Raw genomic sequence first — 16,666 nt, 5'->3', positions numbered from 1 at the left:
CCCACCTATCTGTAGCCCGCCGCACATTTCTGAACCAGCGCTGTGTGCCAAAATCCTTAGCTCAGAAATAGCTGGAGGCTACTAGCTTAGGTATAGCATTTATGTATATGTATTACTGCCACTTATTTATCCCATATAGCCTGAAGAATAAAGATCTGTGTCCAGAATGTCTATGTGTCTATCTTACTGTTATAATGTAAACAATTATTTAGTTGATTTTATATATTATTTGCGATGGTAAAAATCTAATAAACTAGAATTAGGAAATATCTTTTTACATTTTTTTTGACAAATGATACACATTACACAAGTTTGATAAAAATGAAAGTTATATTTAATAACAACACTTCACTTCAGGATTAACATGTTTCCTAAGCAAAAAAGATTTCAGGTTTGATTGCGTCTTGTACTCGTTGACTGATGACTCTATTGCTGCAGAGTGTGAACACCCCTGTCCTATAGGACTTTTAAATAGAATAGTCCTGACCAAATTAAGCTAGCGTCGAAACTTTGGTCTCTCACAAGCGTGAAAAGTCTTCACGACGTCGGACCAGAGCCCTGCTCACCTCCGAGAGCGAGCGGCAGCCTGCAACAGATATGGCTTCAGAGAGCAGCATTAAAGGGGGGCAAGTGTGGGGCACGGGTCAGTCTTTGGGCTTTTACATGATATAAATATGTATTGGATTGGTATTTGTGCTGTTTAGGTATTTTCAAGTAGTTAACAAATCTCAAGGTGTTATGATAACCAACATTGCCAAAAAAAAACAACATTTTTTGTAGAAGTTTTTCAAAGGAAAAGTTTTTTTTAAAAAAAAAGGAAAAGACAGACCTGCCAGGGCCATAGCCAATCGCAGCTCCTCTTTCAGAAGGTTCAAGAGCTCGGTGACGCCCTCCTCCCCCTGCACAAGCACACAGACAGATTTTTAATGGGGGATTTATGATAATTGCCAGTTCATTGACAATTGTTAATTGACAGTGTCATAAAACAAGTCTTAAGACAGTTGTTTTAACTGTAATTATATCAAATATTTAGCATGAAACATAATTAGTTCCTGTATTATATCAAACCCTCTGCTCTGTTTTTGACATCATAGCTGCGTTGGGTCCAGCTTCACATTTTATGGTTCCATTTCTGATACCAAATGTCGTTACATGGTCCTATGTTTTGTAGTATTTTGTTGAAATGGGGACCGATCTGATACACTCCTGATAAGGCCCTGGTTAAATTAAAGGAACAGTATGTAGCCTGTGCTCTTACTGTTTAAAAAGGGTTCTACAATCACAATTGAACCTGGGTTGCCAGAGTCGTAACCTGCAGATAGGACACATACAAGTTTTCCTCATTCTCAGCATATGGACCGTCCTCATGTGAAAGCTCAGAACCTCCAGAATTCACTCACTGAGCTGCAGAGGCTGCACTAGCATTGATTCATGATTGGCTGCAGGTGCTGGGGTTTTCAGATCAGAGAAATTTCTTTTAGGTTTAAACTGGATTTTAGTTCCTTTAAGTAAATATGCTAATGTAAATCAAATCATGCTCATTTGTGGATGTAAAAATGCCAGCTGAGATGGAGAGATGTACCGATCCAGCTCTTTCAGTTCTGATGCCGATTCCGATACTATAATTTAGTTGAGCAGTTACTAGAGGTCTCAGTGGTGCTGTGCCGATTCCCGATATCAACAGATACCAGTTCGAGACTGAAAAGAGCATTTATTTCCTAAAATAAGCCAAAACTGATCCAAATGTGTTAAGTAGCTGTTATTGCTGCCTCTTGTTCAAATATTATGAGATTTTCTGGGCCAAATGCAACCAGTAAATTATTTGCAACAGCTGATATCAACCAGGATATCAGCTGAAATCATATTTGGAAGCTGATATCCGATCCAGCAAATTCTTCAGTCCCAGTGAGTGCACAGTGTGAACGAGCATTAGCATGGAGTGTGGAGCATCACCCCACAGGCCAGGCCCCAGAGCACCGGGCGGCCCACGAACACGGCTTTGGCCCCCAGAGCGAGTGCCTTTAGGATGTCCGTGCCCCTCCGGATCCCTCCATCCAGGAAGATGTCGCATCGGCCCCCCACGGCACGTACCACCTCAGACAAGACATCCAGCTGGAGAAGAGTGAAAACAAGCATCATGGAGCATTAGTTTATTTCATCATACAGTGTAAAACAGGATATATTTCCTTTGGGTGTAGTTTTGAATGCTGTTGAGTGGATCAGCAAACTCACAATATCTAAACAAGGCCCAAACCAAGACTAAGCCAGGAAATGACCAAGTTACCACCAAGTAACTACCTAACCAGGTCAGAACCAGGACAAAAAATCTACTATGTTTCAAACTAGAAAAATAAAAGATAAATGTCAAAACAAGCCAAATAAGAACTACTGGTCTATCCTTTTGAAATACCAAACATACATGACATAAATCAGACATTATGGCCCAAAGATTATAAATAATCAAAAGTATGTTTTTAAATCTATTTCCATGGAATCATGCAGGTGATGTGCCATCTCCAGAAATAGCTTTAACTATAGCTGCTACTAATATTTTACACTTAAACATGTACTTGAGTAATACGCTTTTAGAGAAATACTGACACTAAAGGATCTCTTCTCCCCTGCCCCTCCACTGACCGTAGCAGGCACCCCGTCCAGCTGGCGCGCTCCGTGGTTGGACACCAGGATCCCGTCCACTCCACAGTCCACAGCCTTACGCGCATCCTCCTCTGAGAGACACACACAGAATTAGGCAAAAATACACAGTTGCAACGTATGCTATACAAGTATGAAAATATGTTTCACAGTTAATAAAATATGTTTCATGTCTTCTTAATAACATTTGTTCAGGCGTTTTTTGCTGCCAATAACAACTTGAAAAACACTGGAAAACACTAATGGAAACAAATGTACAAATATCAGACATGTTGTTTTCTTGAAGCTAAATATAGATGGGGAAAGACACAATTTGTGCAGGACAAGATTGTAACATAACTCTTTATTGTGTGGCAATTTTCAATTCTGTGGCTCACAATTTTTCATTTGATTTAATATTTTTGTTGCCATTCTAGTACTGTTTTTTGGAACCATTTTTCTCATGTGTGTGCTCTAAGCTATGACACAAAATACACAAGGCAACAGATGAGTTTTGTCTCACGAGATGCTCTGGCATGAGATCTTTACTGAATCTGCTAGGGTTAAAAAGGTCATGGCCATACAGAACTCTTCTCAAAGAGCTTTACATCAAAGACAAATCACACAATATTGTTTACAACCTCTCAAAGCAAAGCAGCAGGCAGCAAGAATCTGGTACCTTCTAGTTAGAGGGCAACTGCACAGACTGTACATACTGACCACTGAGGACCCCCTTGAGGATAACGGGCAAGTGTGTGTTCCTCTTAAGCCACAGGACGTCCTCCCAGCTCAGAGAGGGGTCGATGGCTTTGGACACGTAGACGGCCAGGCCACTGTCTGCTCCGTAACTGCCCTCGGAGAAGGACAGGGAGGGGGCCAAGAAGTTGGACATGCTGCACACAGACACAGAGGGAGGGGTCAGATGGGAGTTAGGTTGGGGGGTGAATGTTACTATGATCATGATTATAATGCTCTTTTACTCTTTTAATGACCTTTAGAGTCATTTCACAGTTCCATTATTATTCATCAACTCCTCATTGACACTCTATAATGTCACTTTTACAGTCACAGCTGCCCTGGCAGACTGGCAGAGGTGTGGCTGCCTATTTGCATTACATTCTCAGTGACTACTACCAATCACACAGTCACACTTTTTTTTTTCATGTACTATGGAGTGAGATGAAGTGGGGACATTGGTGAGGACGTGGTCATACCAGAGGAGAGTGTAGTCATACCAGAGGAGGGGGTGTGGTCATACCTGAGGAGTGGGTGTGGTCATACCTGAGGAGTGGGTGTGGTCATACCTGAGGAGTGGGTGTGGTCATACCAGAGGAGAGAGTGTGGTCATACCAGAGGAGAGAGTGTGGTCATACCAGAGGAGAGAGTGTGGTCATACCAGAGGAGGGGGTGTGGTCATACCAGAGGAGGGGGTGTGGTCATACCAGAGGAGAGAGTGTGGTCATACCAGAGGAGGGGGTGTGGTCATACCTGAGGAGTGGGTGTGGTCATACCTGAGGAGTGGGTGTGGTCATACCTGAGGAGTGGGTGTGGTCATACCAGAGGAGAGAGTGTGGTCATACCAGAGGAGAGAGTGTGGTCATACCAGAGGAGAGAGTGTGGTCATACCAGAGGAGGGGGTGTGGTCATACCAGAGGAGGGGGTGTGGTCATACCAGAGGAGAGAGTGTGGTCATACCAGAGGAGGGGGTGTGGTCATACCTGAGGAGGGGGTGTGGTCATACCAGAGGAGAGAGTGTGGTCATACCAGAGGAGAGAGTGTGGTCATACCAGAGGAGGGGGTGTGGTCATACCTGAGGAGGGGGTGTGGTCATACCAGAGGAGGGGGTGTGGTCATACCTGAGGAGGGGGTGTGGTCATACCAGAGGAGAGGGTGTGGTCATACCTGAGGAGTGGGTGTGGTCATACCAGAGGAGGGAATGTGGTCATACCAGAGGAGAGGGTGTGGTCATACCTGAGGTGGGGGTGTGGTCATATCAGAGGAGGGCGTGTGAGCATACCGGAGGTGGGGCTATACCTAAGGTGGGGGTGTGGCATGCCTAAGATGAGGAGGTGGTCATACCTGAGGTGGCTGGGCAGTTTGAAGCGGTTCCGCATGTCGTCCCACCTCCGGCCCAGGTAAGGAGTGTCGACGGTGAGGAAGATGGCCTGATAACCGGCCTGCTCAGCACGCCGCACCAGAGACAGGCTGAGCTCCCGGTCTTTGTAGATGTAAAGCTGCATCCACAGGACCCCCCCGGGACCCCCTCCTGCCTCAGACACCTCCTCTATGGTGGAGGTGGCCCAGGAGCTCAGCATCATGGCTGTGCCCACTGCCCTGCACGCTGTGGGGTCAACACAACAACTCGATCACTACAGCAAAACGCCAGAACATACTTGTGTACATTTCAGTGTCCCTGGAGGAAAACTGAAGCTGTGGGCTCTGAGTGGTCATTTAGTCCTGAGTTAAGATCTTCTGCTGGACCACCACACACAGAAACTCTCCCCCTCTCTCCCCCACCCCCTGCTGTGGACTCGTCAGTGCATTCATGTGCTTCTGATGCCATCACTGACCTTATCTCCACAATGGTCTTGATAAATCAGATAAACTGCTCTTCTGAACTGATTAACTATCTCATTTTAACTATCTCAAACTCATTTCTACAGTACTATTTTGAGTAAATGTTCTAAAACTCTACAATGTCAAAATTAAACAAGAAATATTCTGTACACCATGACTAACAATGTGCTAACACTGTACCATGTATCGGGACCATTGCAATAGTGACAACAACAATTAAGCAAAATCTGATCTCTTTAATCTCTCTGAATTTTGCAAATAACAGGAAGCTGAAACGCTGAATTAGAAGCCACTCAGTGTTTGAGAGTTCACACTTCACTGTTTGAGAGTTCACACTTCACTGTGATTGGTATGCTCTGACTGGTGGATTTGACCAAAGGCTGACCAAGGAGGAGTGGATGTAATTGTGTTTAGAAAAGAGGCGCTCAATCACAACATGACATGACCAAAAAAAACATATTGTCACAGGGATTCAATTCAAATGTCATTCTAATCATCATATAGACCCTAACCCTGCTGTACCATGGGAAAGAATGGTTGGCAATGTTGGTAGGAGCCAATTATGTAAAGTGAGCCTACAGTATATAGATATAGGCCTATAGTGTACAGATTACAGTTGTCAAAAGAAAATAAGATCGAAAATCACATATTAATAGCTAGTATTGAAACTTTGGAAGCTTTAGAATGATCTTGAGCTGTATCAGAACAAGCATAAGACACAGACTAGTGTACACACATGGACCACTATGGAACGTACCTGGACCTGAGGGAATAGAAAGGCCACATGGGAATAGAAAAGAAAGTACTAAGATTTAATGTTGAAAATCACATTCTATTGTCTAAAGAAAGAGTGTTTGTTAGTATCAGAATCAGTATTGATTATTGAGCCTATTACTTGGTATCAAAATAGAGTTTGGCCTTTTTTTTTACTGTGACAACACTAGTAGAGATGTATACAGTGGAGGCCACAGTGTACAATTATAAGCCTGTAGTATACATATGTAGGCTTGTAGTATGCAAATATAGGCCTACAGTGTACATATAAAACCTACAGTGTACAGATGCACCACTAGTCAAAGTTTGGCTGTACCCTCTCATTCAGTGTTGTTATTCTTTATATTTAGTACTTTCTACATTTTAGATATATACAGAAGCCATCCAATATATGAAGCAAGATATATGGAATAATGTAGCAAAGAAAAAAAGTAAAAAACTCAACCACTTAAAAAAAAATCCTCAAAGTCTGCACCCTTTGCATTGTTGACAGAGCTGCAAACTTCTCTCATTGAGCTTCATGATGAAGTCTCCTGAAATGATTTTCACTTCCCAGCTGTGTCTTGTCAGGGTCAAGAAATGCCAAGTGCTCAAAGCATTGATCGAAGCAAAGGTTGTCATTGTTAAAAATGTGAAATCTGAAACAAATTGTTATTTTGAGTTCTTTTTTTTTTTTTTTTTACTCCATCCCATACACATACACACATACATAGTTTTGATACCTGCAGTGAGGATCTACAATGTAAATAATCATGGAAATAAAGAAGAAACAAATGAAAAAGTCCAAACATTTGGCTGATGGTGTATAATCCTACAGTGTGCACATACATCAGGAGAGAGTACCTCTGGCTGTGGCTACCTCCCCGTCAGCATGGGCCATCCTCTGCATAGCTGTGGAGGCCACACACACAGGCATGCTCAGCCTCTGTCCCAGGACACTCAGGGACATGTCCACTGAGGACACGTCCCGGAGGACACGAGGGAGCAAACACCACCTGCACACAAGGACAAATGAGACAAGGCCTCTCATTGGAGCACATTAAAATAATGGAGCAGAAGAGGACATGGCAGAAGTAAACACTGAAGACTATTTATGTTTCAAGACAAGGGGATGATAATAGGACAGACAATGTATATCACGCCAATATTAAAGGTGCACGTTTTCAAGTTGAGTGTCCAGCACCAGTTTGTCACCATAGAGATGTTATTGTTTTGTCTGAAATGGGCCACAGTGAAGCATTACACATACCTGGCTTGCATTTATTCTATATCTTGAAAACATGCATTCTTACTGTGAACGGGTTTGCCTCTCCACAGATCTGATCTGCGACTTGGCCAGGTAGTGTCACCTGCTTATCTCTATAAAATTTGGGCAAGTTCGATATGGTAACATTTTAGGCAAAATAATAACATTATGGAAAAAAAACAAGCAGATGATGGACCCTTTACTCAATAGTTACAGTCAAAGCCAGTTTACAAATACTGTATGAAAAGACACTTTTGCTTTTTCCCCCACTGTCTGACACAAAATAAGACTAAACTTTTCCTGTTTTAGGTCAGTTAGTATTACCAAAATAATTTCCATCCATCCATCCATTTTCTTCCGCTTATCCGGGGCCGGGTCGCGGGGGCAGCAGTCTAAGCAGGGACTCCCAGACTTCCCCCACCCCGGACATGTCCTCCAGCTCCTCCGGTGGGACCTCAAGGCGTTCCCAGGCCAGCCGAGAGACATAGTCCCTCCAGCGTGTCCTGGGTCTTCCCCGGGGCCTCCTCCCGGTGGGACATGCCCAGAACACCTCCCTAGGGAGGCATCCAGGAGGCATCCTGAGCAGATGCCCGAGCCACCTCAGCTGGTTCCTCTCAACGTGTAGGAGCAGCGGCTCTACTCCGAGCTCCTCCCGTGTGACCGAGCTCCTCACCCTATCCCTAAGGGTGCGCCCGGCCACCCTGCGGAGGAAACCCATTTCAGCCGCTTGTATCTGCGACCTTGTCCTTTCGGTCATTACCCAGAGCTCATGACCATAGGTGAGGGTAGGAACGTAGATTGACCAGTAAAATCAAGAGCTTTGCCTTTGGGCTCAGGTCCTTCTTTACTACAACGGACCAAAATTATTTCTATTTGCTAAATGATAAGGACTTTTTTTAGACAATCATTACTTTCTTCAAAGTCAGAAGAAAGTCAGTACTCTTACTTTAAAAGTCAGTACTATCTCTTTAAACAAATTGGGAAAACCCAGATGATGATGTCATGTCTTTGGAAGCTTCTGATTGGTTTATTGACAACATTTGAGTTAATTTGAGAAATACCTGTGTATGTATTTGAAGGCACACCTGAAACACTCTGCTTCTTTGTGTAACATCATGGGAAACTCAATAGAAATCAGCCAAGATATCAGGAAGTGAACTGTGAACTTGCACAAGTCTGGTTCATCCTTGAGTGCAATTTCCAGATGACTGAAGGTGCCATGTTCAAACAGTTAAGCTGGTAAGAGTGTGTCATTATCCACAGTGAAATGAGTACTGTACCGACATGGGCTGAAAGCACACTCTGCCATGAAGAAGCCATTACTCCAAAAGAAACATAAAAAAAAGACAGATTGCAATTTGCAAATGCACATGCAAACCTGAGAACACCATCCCAACTGTGAAATACGGAGGTGGCAGCATCATGTTGTGGGGTTGTTTTGCTGCAGGAGGGTCTGGTGCACTTCACAAAATAGATGGCATAATGAGGAAACAACATCATGTGGAAATACTGAAGAAACATCTCAAAACATCAGCCAGGAAGTTAAAGCTTGTGCGCAAATGGGAGCAAACTGACAATGACCTGAAGCATACTGCAAAACTGGTTACAAAGTGACTTAAGGATAACAAAGTCAGTGTTTTGAAGTGGCCATCACAAAGCCTTGATCTCAATCCTATTGAAAATGTATGGGCAGACCTGAAAAGGCCTCTGTGAGCAAGGTGGCCTACAAACATGGCTCAGTTACACAGTTTTGTCAGGAGGAATGGGACAAAATTCCTGCCATTTATTGTGAAAAGCTTGTGGAAGGATATCCAAAATGTTTGACCCAAGTCATACAGTTTAAAGGTGATGGTATCAAATACTAATAAACTATAAAATACTAATACTTCCTGCTTCTGAAGAGTGCAGATGCAAACCTTGCTTGCTCCTGCTGCTTCCTCCTTACTTTGCTTTTTAAATAATTTTACCTCTTCCATTGCTGGGAGATTTGTTTAGTTATGATTTTTAAACCATTTTCACTTTTTTTTTTTTTTTAACAAAATTTTTGACGAGCCAGCAACATGTCCGCGGGAAGAAACAAAAGGAATTCTTTCTGCGAACGCTGTCGGAACTATCAACAACAAATTAATGAGCTACAAGCATGGATATTTGTTTTAGAATCTGAAAAAGGACTTCACCAAACGCTTCCTGTGACCTCCAGTGGTAAGCTACCCACAGTTACTTTCAGAGAAGAGAGTGAAAAATCTGCTACTTTCAACTTAAACCTGAGTGATACGGTGTCTTTCCCAAAACTTTGTAAAGACAAGAATTTCAAGCCAACGCGACAAGTGATAAGAGACAATGCTAATATAGTTACATCACCCAAAATACAACTTACAAACAGATTTTTACCACTGTCACAGACTGATGTTGATGTTAATATACAAACAGAAAATGGATTTTTGTCGCAAAACAAGAGCAATGAAGTTGGCAAAAGAGCGGCGGCAGACAGGCGGTCTGTGCCAAACGTCAAGGTCAGAGATACGCTGCTGCTAGGAGACGGTGCTATCAGAGATGTGACTCACAGAGGAATCCAAACTTGCTCGTACCCCAGTCACACTGTCTCTGAGATTACAAAACTCCTCCCAAAAGTTTTGTCAACACACCAAGGAGCTAAACAGCTGATTGTGCACGTGGGTGCAGTTGACACCAGAATGAATGAAACTGAAATCTTGAAAAAGCATTTCATTGAATTATTTGAGGAGCTTGATAAAGTGGAGGTTAAGACTTTCATCAGTGGACCTCTTCCTACCATAGACAGAAGGAAGATGAACAAATTTACCCGGCTGCTTCAGCTGAACACATGGCTGTTCAACGAATGTGCAGCCAGAGGACTGCACTACATTGAGAAGTTTGATCTTTTCTGGAAACGAGAGGACCTGTTCAAGGGAAATGGCCCGCACCTGAGCAGAGGTGGAGTAAGAGTGTTGACGGATAACCTCCTCCACGCTCTGAGAAACCGGCCTGGACAGGGTCCTGGGCCAGTGAGAGAAAAGAGGAATGAGAGAAGCATTCCTGCTGCACCAACCACAGACCAAGCCAATGTGTCAGCACCACCAGCAGCACCACAACTACAACCACCACCTCCCCCAGCGAAGGAGTCACCACCAGCAGCACAACCATCTCCCCCAGCGAAGGATTCAGCTGCACCACCACCTCCCCAAGAGAACAAATCACCCCTGCCCACAGACCAACCCTGGGTCCCCTTTGCTACATCCACTCCCTCTAGGGACTCCTCACTCTCCTTTTCCTCCCCACCTTGACCTATGGCCCTTCCCGACCATCTAGAAAGTCTCATCAGATCAGGAATTAAGATGGCTCCTCTCACACCTAATATAGAGCGATCAAGAGTTCTGGCATCAACTATGCTGAACTCTTCCCCGTACCCACCTATCCCCCCTCGTCTTTCACGCAAACTCCCCCCTGCTCCGCCTCCTCGGCCCTCACCTGGTCCCTCACCCAAACTCCCCCCTGCTCATTCACCTGGTCCCTCACCCAAACTCCCCCCTCCTCGCCCTTCCCTGCCTTCCCCCAGAGCTGTTATCAACAAGAGCTAGGACACACAGGGCCTCTGCTGTCTCAGGACATACAGTCATGATAAAGATAATATCATGCTGAGGCCCTGTGATGGAGCTATATCTACAGTTACACCGCGTAGACTGATTAACAGAAGGACAGTTAGACTGTCCAATCAGAGACATTTAGTTCACATTCCCTGTAAGAAGATAACATGCAGTCCTACTGAAACTAATCTGAAACTTGCTGTGCTCAATGTCAGATCTTTATGTAACAAGTCCTTTTTAATTAATGATTTTATTTCTTCTTTTAGTCTTGACTTTGTTTTTAACTGAAACATGGCTCGACAAAAACACAGGTAATGCAATTCTAGTGGAATCAACTCCACCCAACTTCAAATTTGAATCTGAAACACGAGTAAACAAAAAAGGTGGAGGTGTGTGCGCATTTTTTAGAGATAGTTTAGTTACTCACAGATTGTCATTTGGAGTGTTTTCATCTTTTGAGTATGTTTCATTCAAAATGGAGCTAAAACAATCCCCCTCCATACTCTACTTAGTCATATACAAACCTCCCCAGCACTGTCTGAGTTTTATTGATGATTTTACTGAGATGCTTTCAGTCATATGCACAGACTTTGATGGTTTAGTCATTACAGGTGATTTTAATGTACATGTGGATAATGTGTTTGACAGGAACGCTAAAGAGCTCAGTTCTGTCCTTGAAACCTTTGGCCTGACTCAGCATGTCAGCGAGCCCACCCACAACAGAGGACACACTCTGGACCTGCTCATCACAAAAGGAGTAAATATTTCAAATGTCAATGTAGTGGATGTTGCTCTGTCTGATCATTTCTGTGTCTTCTTTGACCTGTCTGTTATTCCCAAACCAGCGGCTGGTCCTGCAGTTGTTCGAAGGAGACACATAAATGATAACACAGGTGCACTGTTCATGGAAATGATACACTTTGAAAATGCCTCATGTTCTGATGTTGATGATTTGTTGAACTCTGTAACTTCGAGTGTTTTGAATGTTCTGGACACCATTGCCCCGATGAAGGTTAAAATGGTTAAAGATAAGCAGAAAGCGCCATGGAGGAATGATGACTCGGTCAGGGCACAGAAAAGGGAGTGCCGGAGGGCCGAGCGGGAATGGCGCAAGTCAAAGCTCCAGGTTCATTATGAAATTTACAGAGAAAAGATGCACATGTACAACCACAGTTTATGTAGAACAAGGCAAAGGTATTTTTCTGACATTATTGGAAGTTGTAGTAACAACTCTCGTATCCTGTTTGCAACGGTAAACAGATTAACAAACCCCCCAGCTCCACTGCCGTTAGAACTAATTTCCACATCTAAGTGCAATGAGTTTGCAGTATTCTTTAATGACAAGGTTCAGGGTATTAAAAATGCCATAAATTCCACAACACAAATAACAACCCAGCACCCACCTAGACACTTAGAGCTGACTCACTTTACACCTGTAACTGATAAAACTGTCCAAGAGATTGTCACCAGTCTGAGTTCATCTACATGCTGCCTCGATGTGCTACCCACTAAATTTTTAAAGTCTGTGCTCAACAGTTTGCTGTCACCACTCACTCACATAGTTAATATGTCACTTCAATCTGGAACATTCCCAAGTGCTTTGAAAACTGCGGTTATCAAGCCTCTCCTAAAGAAGAGCAGTGTTGTGGAATTTCTAATAGTCAAAAAGTCTTAAAGATATAAAAATAAACAGAGAAGTTGTCTTGAATCAAAGGTCTGGTTTATTGAATCAATTGTGCACAATTGTCAAAGAGCTGTGTCCCTAACGGTGTCGTCTCGCCCTCCGCTGACAAATGTAAATAATACAGAGTATTTATACCACCAAAACAATCTTGCCAGTTTGGTCTAATCGAAGCGGCTTTGACGCCAGACACAAAAGAACATAACAACATAACAGATAGTATTATGAAGGTTAGGTCAGAATGATAGGTCAAAATGATCCATAATAATACAAATAAAGATTTATGCTAAAGAATGCCATAACAGCAGTCTTGATGCCACAATATTGAACAATTATCGACCAATCTCAAATCTGCCATTTTTAGGCAAAGTCCTTGAAAAAGTTGTTTACCAACAGCTTATTAACTTCCTCGAAATGAACAACTCCTTTGATGTTTTCCAATCAGGTTTTAGACCCCACCACAGCACTGAGACTGCTCTTATCAAGGTGACAAATTACATCAACCTGAACACTGATGCAGGCAAAGTCTCAGTCTTGATCCTGTTAGATCTGAGTGCTGCTTTTGACACTGTTGATCATGGGATCCTCTTACAGAGACTGGAGGACTGGGTGGGCATCTCTGGTACGGCACTAAACTGGTTCAAGTCCTATTTAGAAAACAGGGAGTACTTTGTTGAAATTGGAAAATGTATATCAGATAAAATGTCCCTGACCTGTGGGGTGCCCCAGGGTTCAATCCTGGGACCCCTGCTGTTCAATCTCTACATGCTGCCGTTAGGCCAGTTAATACGCAGCAATAATGTGTCTTACCACAACTATGCAGATGACACTCAGATCTATGTCTCACTAGCAGCAGGTGAATATGGACCAGTGGATTCACTCTGCCACTGCATCCAACAGATCAGTGTGTGGATGCAAAACAACTTTCTTCTGCTAAACTCAGACAAGACTGAAGTTATCATCTTTGGCCCACAGAAACATAGAGAAAGTGTCAGCAGTCACCTCCAGTCTCTCTCTCTAAAACCTTCAAATCAGGCTAGAAATCTAGGGGTAATAATGGACTCAGACTTGAACTTTAACATCCACATCAAATCAATAACATCTGCAGCTTTTTACCACCTAAAAAACATTGCAAAAATCAAAGGTATACTGTCAAAGCCAGACTTAGAGAGACTTATCCATGCATTTGTCTCCAGTAGGTTAGACTACTGTAACGTCCTGCTCACTGGCCTCTCCAAACGAGCCTTAACACAGCTGCAGTACATCCAGAATGCTGCTGCTCGGGTCCTGACTAGAACCAGGAAGTATGAGCACATAAGTCCTGTGCTCAGGTCTCTGCACTGGCTTCCTGTAGCTCAAAGAATAGACTTTAAAGCAGCTCTGCTTGTGTGCAAGTCTCTCCATGGCCTAAGTCCAAAGTATATCTCCGACATGTTAGTACCATATGAACCATCTCGCAATTTGAGGACTTCAGGGATCGGCCTCCTGCTGGTGCCCAGAGTCAGGACTAAACATGGGGAATCAGCGTTTAAATTTTATGCAGCTAAAACTTGGAACAGTCTTCCTGAAGATGTGAGACAGGCCTCTACTTTGACAATGTTTAAATCCAGACTCAAAACAGTTCTGTTTAGCTGTGCATATGACTGACAGGTTTTTATTCTGCACTCTTCTCTTTTAATGTTGATTTTATGATGATTATTTGTGATTATTTATGTTTGATTTGTGTGATTTTAATGTCTTTCTTATTCTGTAAAGCACTTTGAATTACCTTGTGTACGAATTGTGCTATACAAATAAACTTGCCTTGCCTTGCCTAATAAACATCTGACTTTGAAGAAAGTAATGAAAATTTGTCTAAAAACATCCATATCTCATAATTCTGTAATTTAGCAAATTGTAATTGGTAATCCTAATCCAAGAAAGGTTTGGTCTGATTTAATGTCACACAGTGAGGAAAAAAACAAAAACAAAAAACAAAACAAAACAAAAACGTATGTCTTTTTATATAGTGTATGTAAACTTCTGGTTCCATCTGTACATAACCCCCTTTTATTCATAAAGATTTTTTCATACATTTGTCCACTATGTATTTAAAAAATCCTAAATATTTATCACAGAATTTTTTCATTCCCAGGTTGTCTTCAGTTGAGAAAGAAACTTATTTTACAAAAGTAAAAGTACATTTGTAAACTTTACTAGGGTACAACTTTACTTTTTAAAATAATGATATCAGAAAATGTCAGCTACTAACCACAACAATAAATATTGGTTGTTGTTTTGGCATTAAGGCATTTTTTTAAAAGTAGCATTTCTATAATACTTAAACTAATATGACACAAATGCATCAATACTGTGCTAATATGACAGCAATATGAATATTGTTACCTTCCCAGCCTCTAGTGCAACACAGTTTAAAGATCCCCAGCTAAACCTTTTCTAAATATCTGGAATAAAAGCCCTACTGTGGAAGATTCCACTGAATGATCAAGTATAATGTTATGCTATGTCAAAGGTTGTTTCAACTTTCTTACGTCTCCATGGAGATGCCCGCTACCAGAAATCTTATGCAGTGTCACTTTAAATATTCAACAACATAGATCCTTAAGATGCCACATCATCAGAATGTTAAGTCTGGATTGGAGCACATACAGCACATTTTGACTGATTAACTGACATCAGATCAAACTGCTAATGGTTAGTTTGCGTTTCTATGACAAAACATGGGAGAAGATACTGTTTTCTACCCCCAAAATTGTATTTACGCTCACAAATAGTAATCTGTTATAAATTATGTAGTACATCTGTAGCAGGGTATATGTAGGAAGCTTGAAGTAAAATTGAATACCTTTTTTAAAACTTTTAAAGATTGTTCAAAAAAAAAAAAAAAAGACCCCATAGTAATTTTAAGTAGGGCTGCAACTAATGATTATTTTAGTAGTTGACTATAGTCAGATTTTTTTTTTCTGATTAATCGATGAGGCAAACCATTTGTACACTGAAACTTTTTAAATATATTTAACCAAATGACGACTGAAATATGTTGACTGAAGGCTTCTTCAGCGTATTATTCATGAAAATAATACATTGTTTATTATTTTTGGGACATTTTGGTGTAATAAAAGCCATTACAAAAAACTTTTGGCATGAGTTTGTACAGATGTGTCATCCCTCAGTTATCCAGGTTTGTTCCATAGTAAAAGAAAAAAATCAAGTCTGTCAACTGAACAAAAAGTTTTTTGAGTGAAGACGTTTGGCTGCCCACCCAAGCCGCTTCTTCAGTTCTGCTCAGATTGCTGGTGATTGCTTGATGAGCAGCGAAACGTCTTCGATCAAAAAACTTTGTCCAGTTGAAAGAATACATTTTTTCTTTTACTGAGTCTATATAATCAAATGATGATTAATGATCAAAATACAATCATTTTAGTAATCGGTAAGTCACAATTAACTGTTGTACCTTTAACTTCAGTCATACCCAAATTTAAACTTTTTTAATTTCCACCTAGTTTTCACAAAAGTTAAAGGTCTGACTTTTAAAGAGCCTTCATTTTTTAAAATCTTATTTTGAGGTATTCTGTGGTTAATTCAAGTTTCTCTACCGGAACAGCTGCACAATGTTCCACTGCTCTTTTGCCTCATTACACATTTTTAGTCTATATGAAGCACAATTAACAAGTTTGTCTCAACAGTTGAAACGAACCAGAACTATATAAAAAAAAAATTCAAATTCCAACAGCTCCCATGTGCCAGTAAAGTTTGAAACTACATTATTCGGATTAACCAAATGCTCCCTTTTAAGTATACTTGTGTTGAGCCTAGTCAAAGCATATATTTTAACACTGAATGATAAGGTATTAAAATGATAAGAACCTAGCAGTAGCCCCCTCATGTCCACATAATCACCCTCCCATGCAGAGTACAGCTGGAGCCATACCTGTTGAAGGCCTCCACATTGTCGTGCAGAGTGCGTTGCTCATCGGCACCAGAGCGGTAGTAATCGTACACTGTTTTGGGGAGCACTTTTCGGGCTTGCTCCTCGAAGTCACTCACACACACGCGCTGGGACATGGCTGCACTGGGGACAGCTGAGAGGGGCAGAGGAGAGCAGAGCAGGGACAAAGGCCAGTGCTCCATCAATCATTAACCCCAGCACTG

General features: G+C 41.9%; 1 protein-coding gene across 1 annotated transcript; it reads right to left on the bottom strand.

Annotated features, from left to right (window-relative positions):
• Positions 1-134: 134 nt before the first annotated feature.
• On the bottom strand, positions 135-16,601 carry hao1 (hydroxyacid oxidase (glycolate oxidase) 1). Its single transcript, XM_055223787.1, has 8 exons — positions 16,446-16,601; positions 6,829-6,980; positions 4,714-4,975; positions 3,355-3,527; positions 2,638-2,729; positions 1,954-2,112; positions 830-899; positions 135-586 (listed from the first exon to the last, which is right to left on the bottom strand). The coding sequence occupies exons 1-8, from the start codon at positions 16,577-16,579 to the stop codon at positions 519-521; spliced, it is 1,110 nt and encodes a 369-aa protein (XP_055079762.1). The 5' UTR covers positions 16,580-16,601; the 3' UTR covers positions 135-518.
• Positions 16,602-16,666: the final 65 nt, after the last annotated feature.

Source organism: Periophthalmus magnuspinnatus, chromosome 8 (genome assembly GCF_009829125.3).
Source record: "Periophthalmus magnuspinnatus isolate fPerMag1 chromosome 8, fPerMag1.2.pri, whole genome shotgun sequence".
Taxonomy (NCBI): domain Eukaryota; kingdom Metazoa; phylum Chordata; class Actinopteri; order Gobiiformes; family Gobiidae; genus Periophthalmus; species Periophthalmus magnuspinnatus.
Note: the sequence above shows the minus strand (reverse complement) of the source record. Positions and strands in the feature narration are given on the sequence as shown.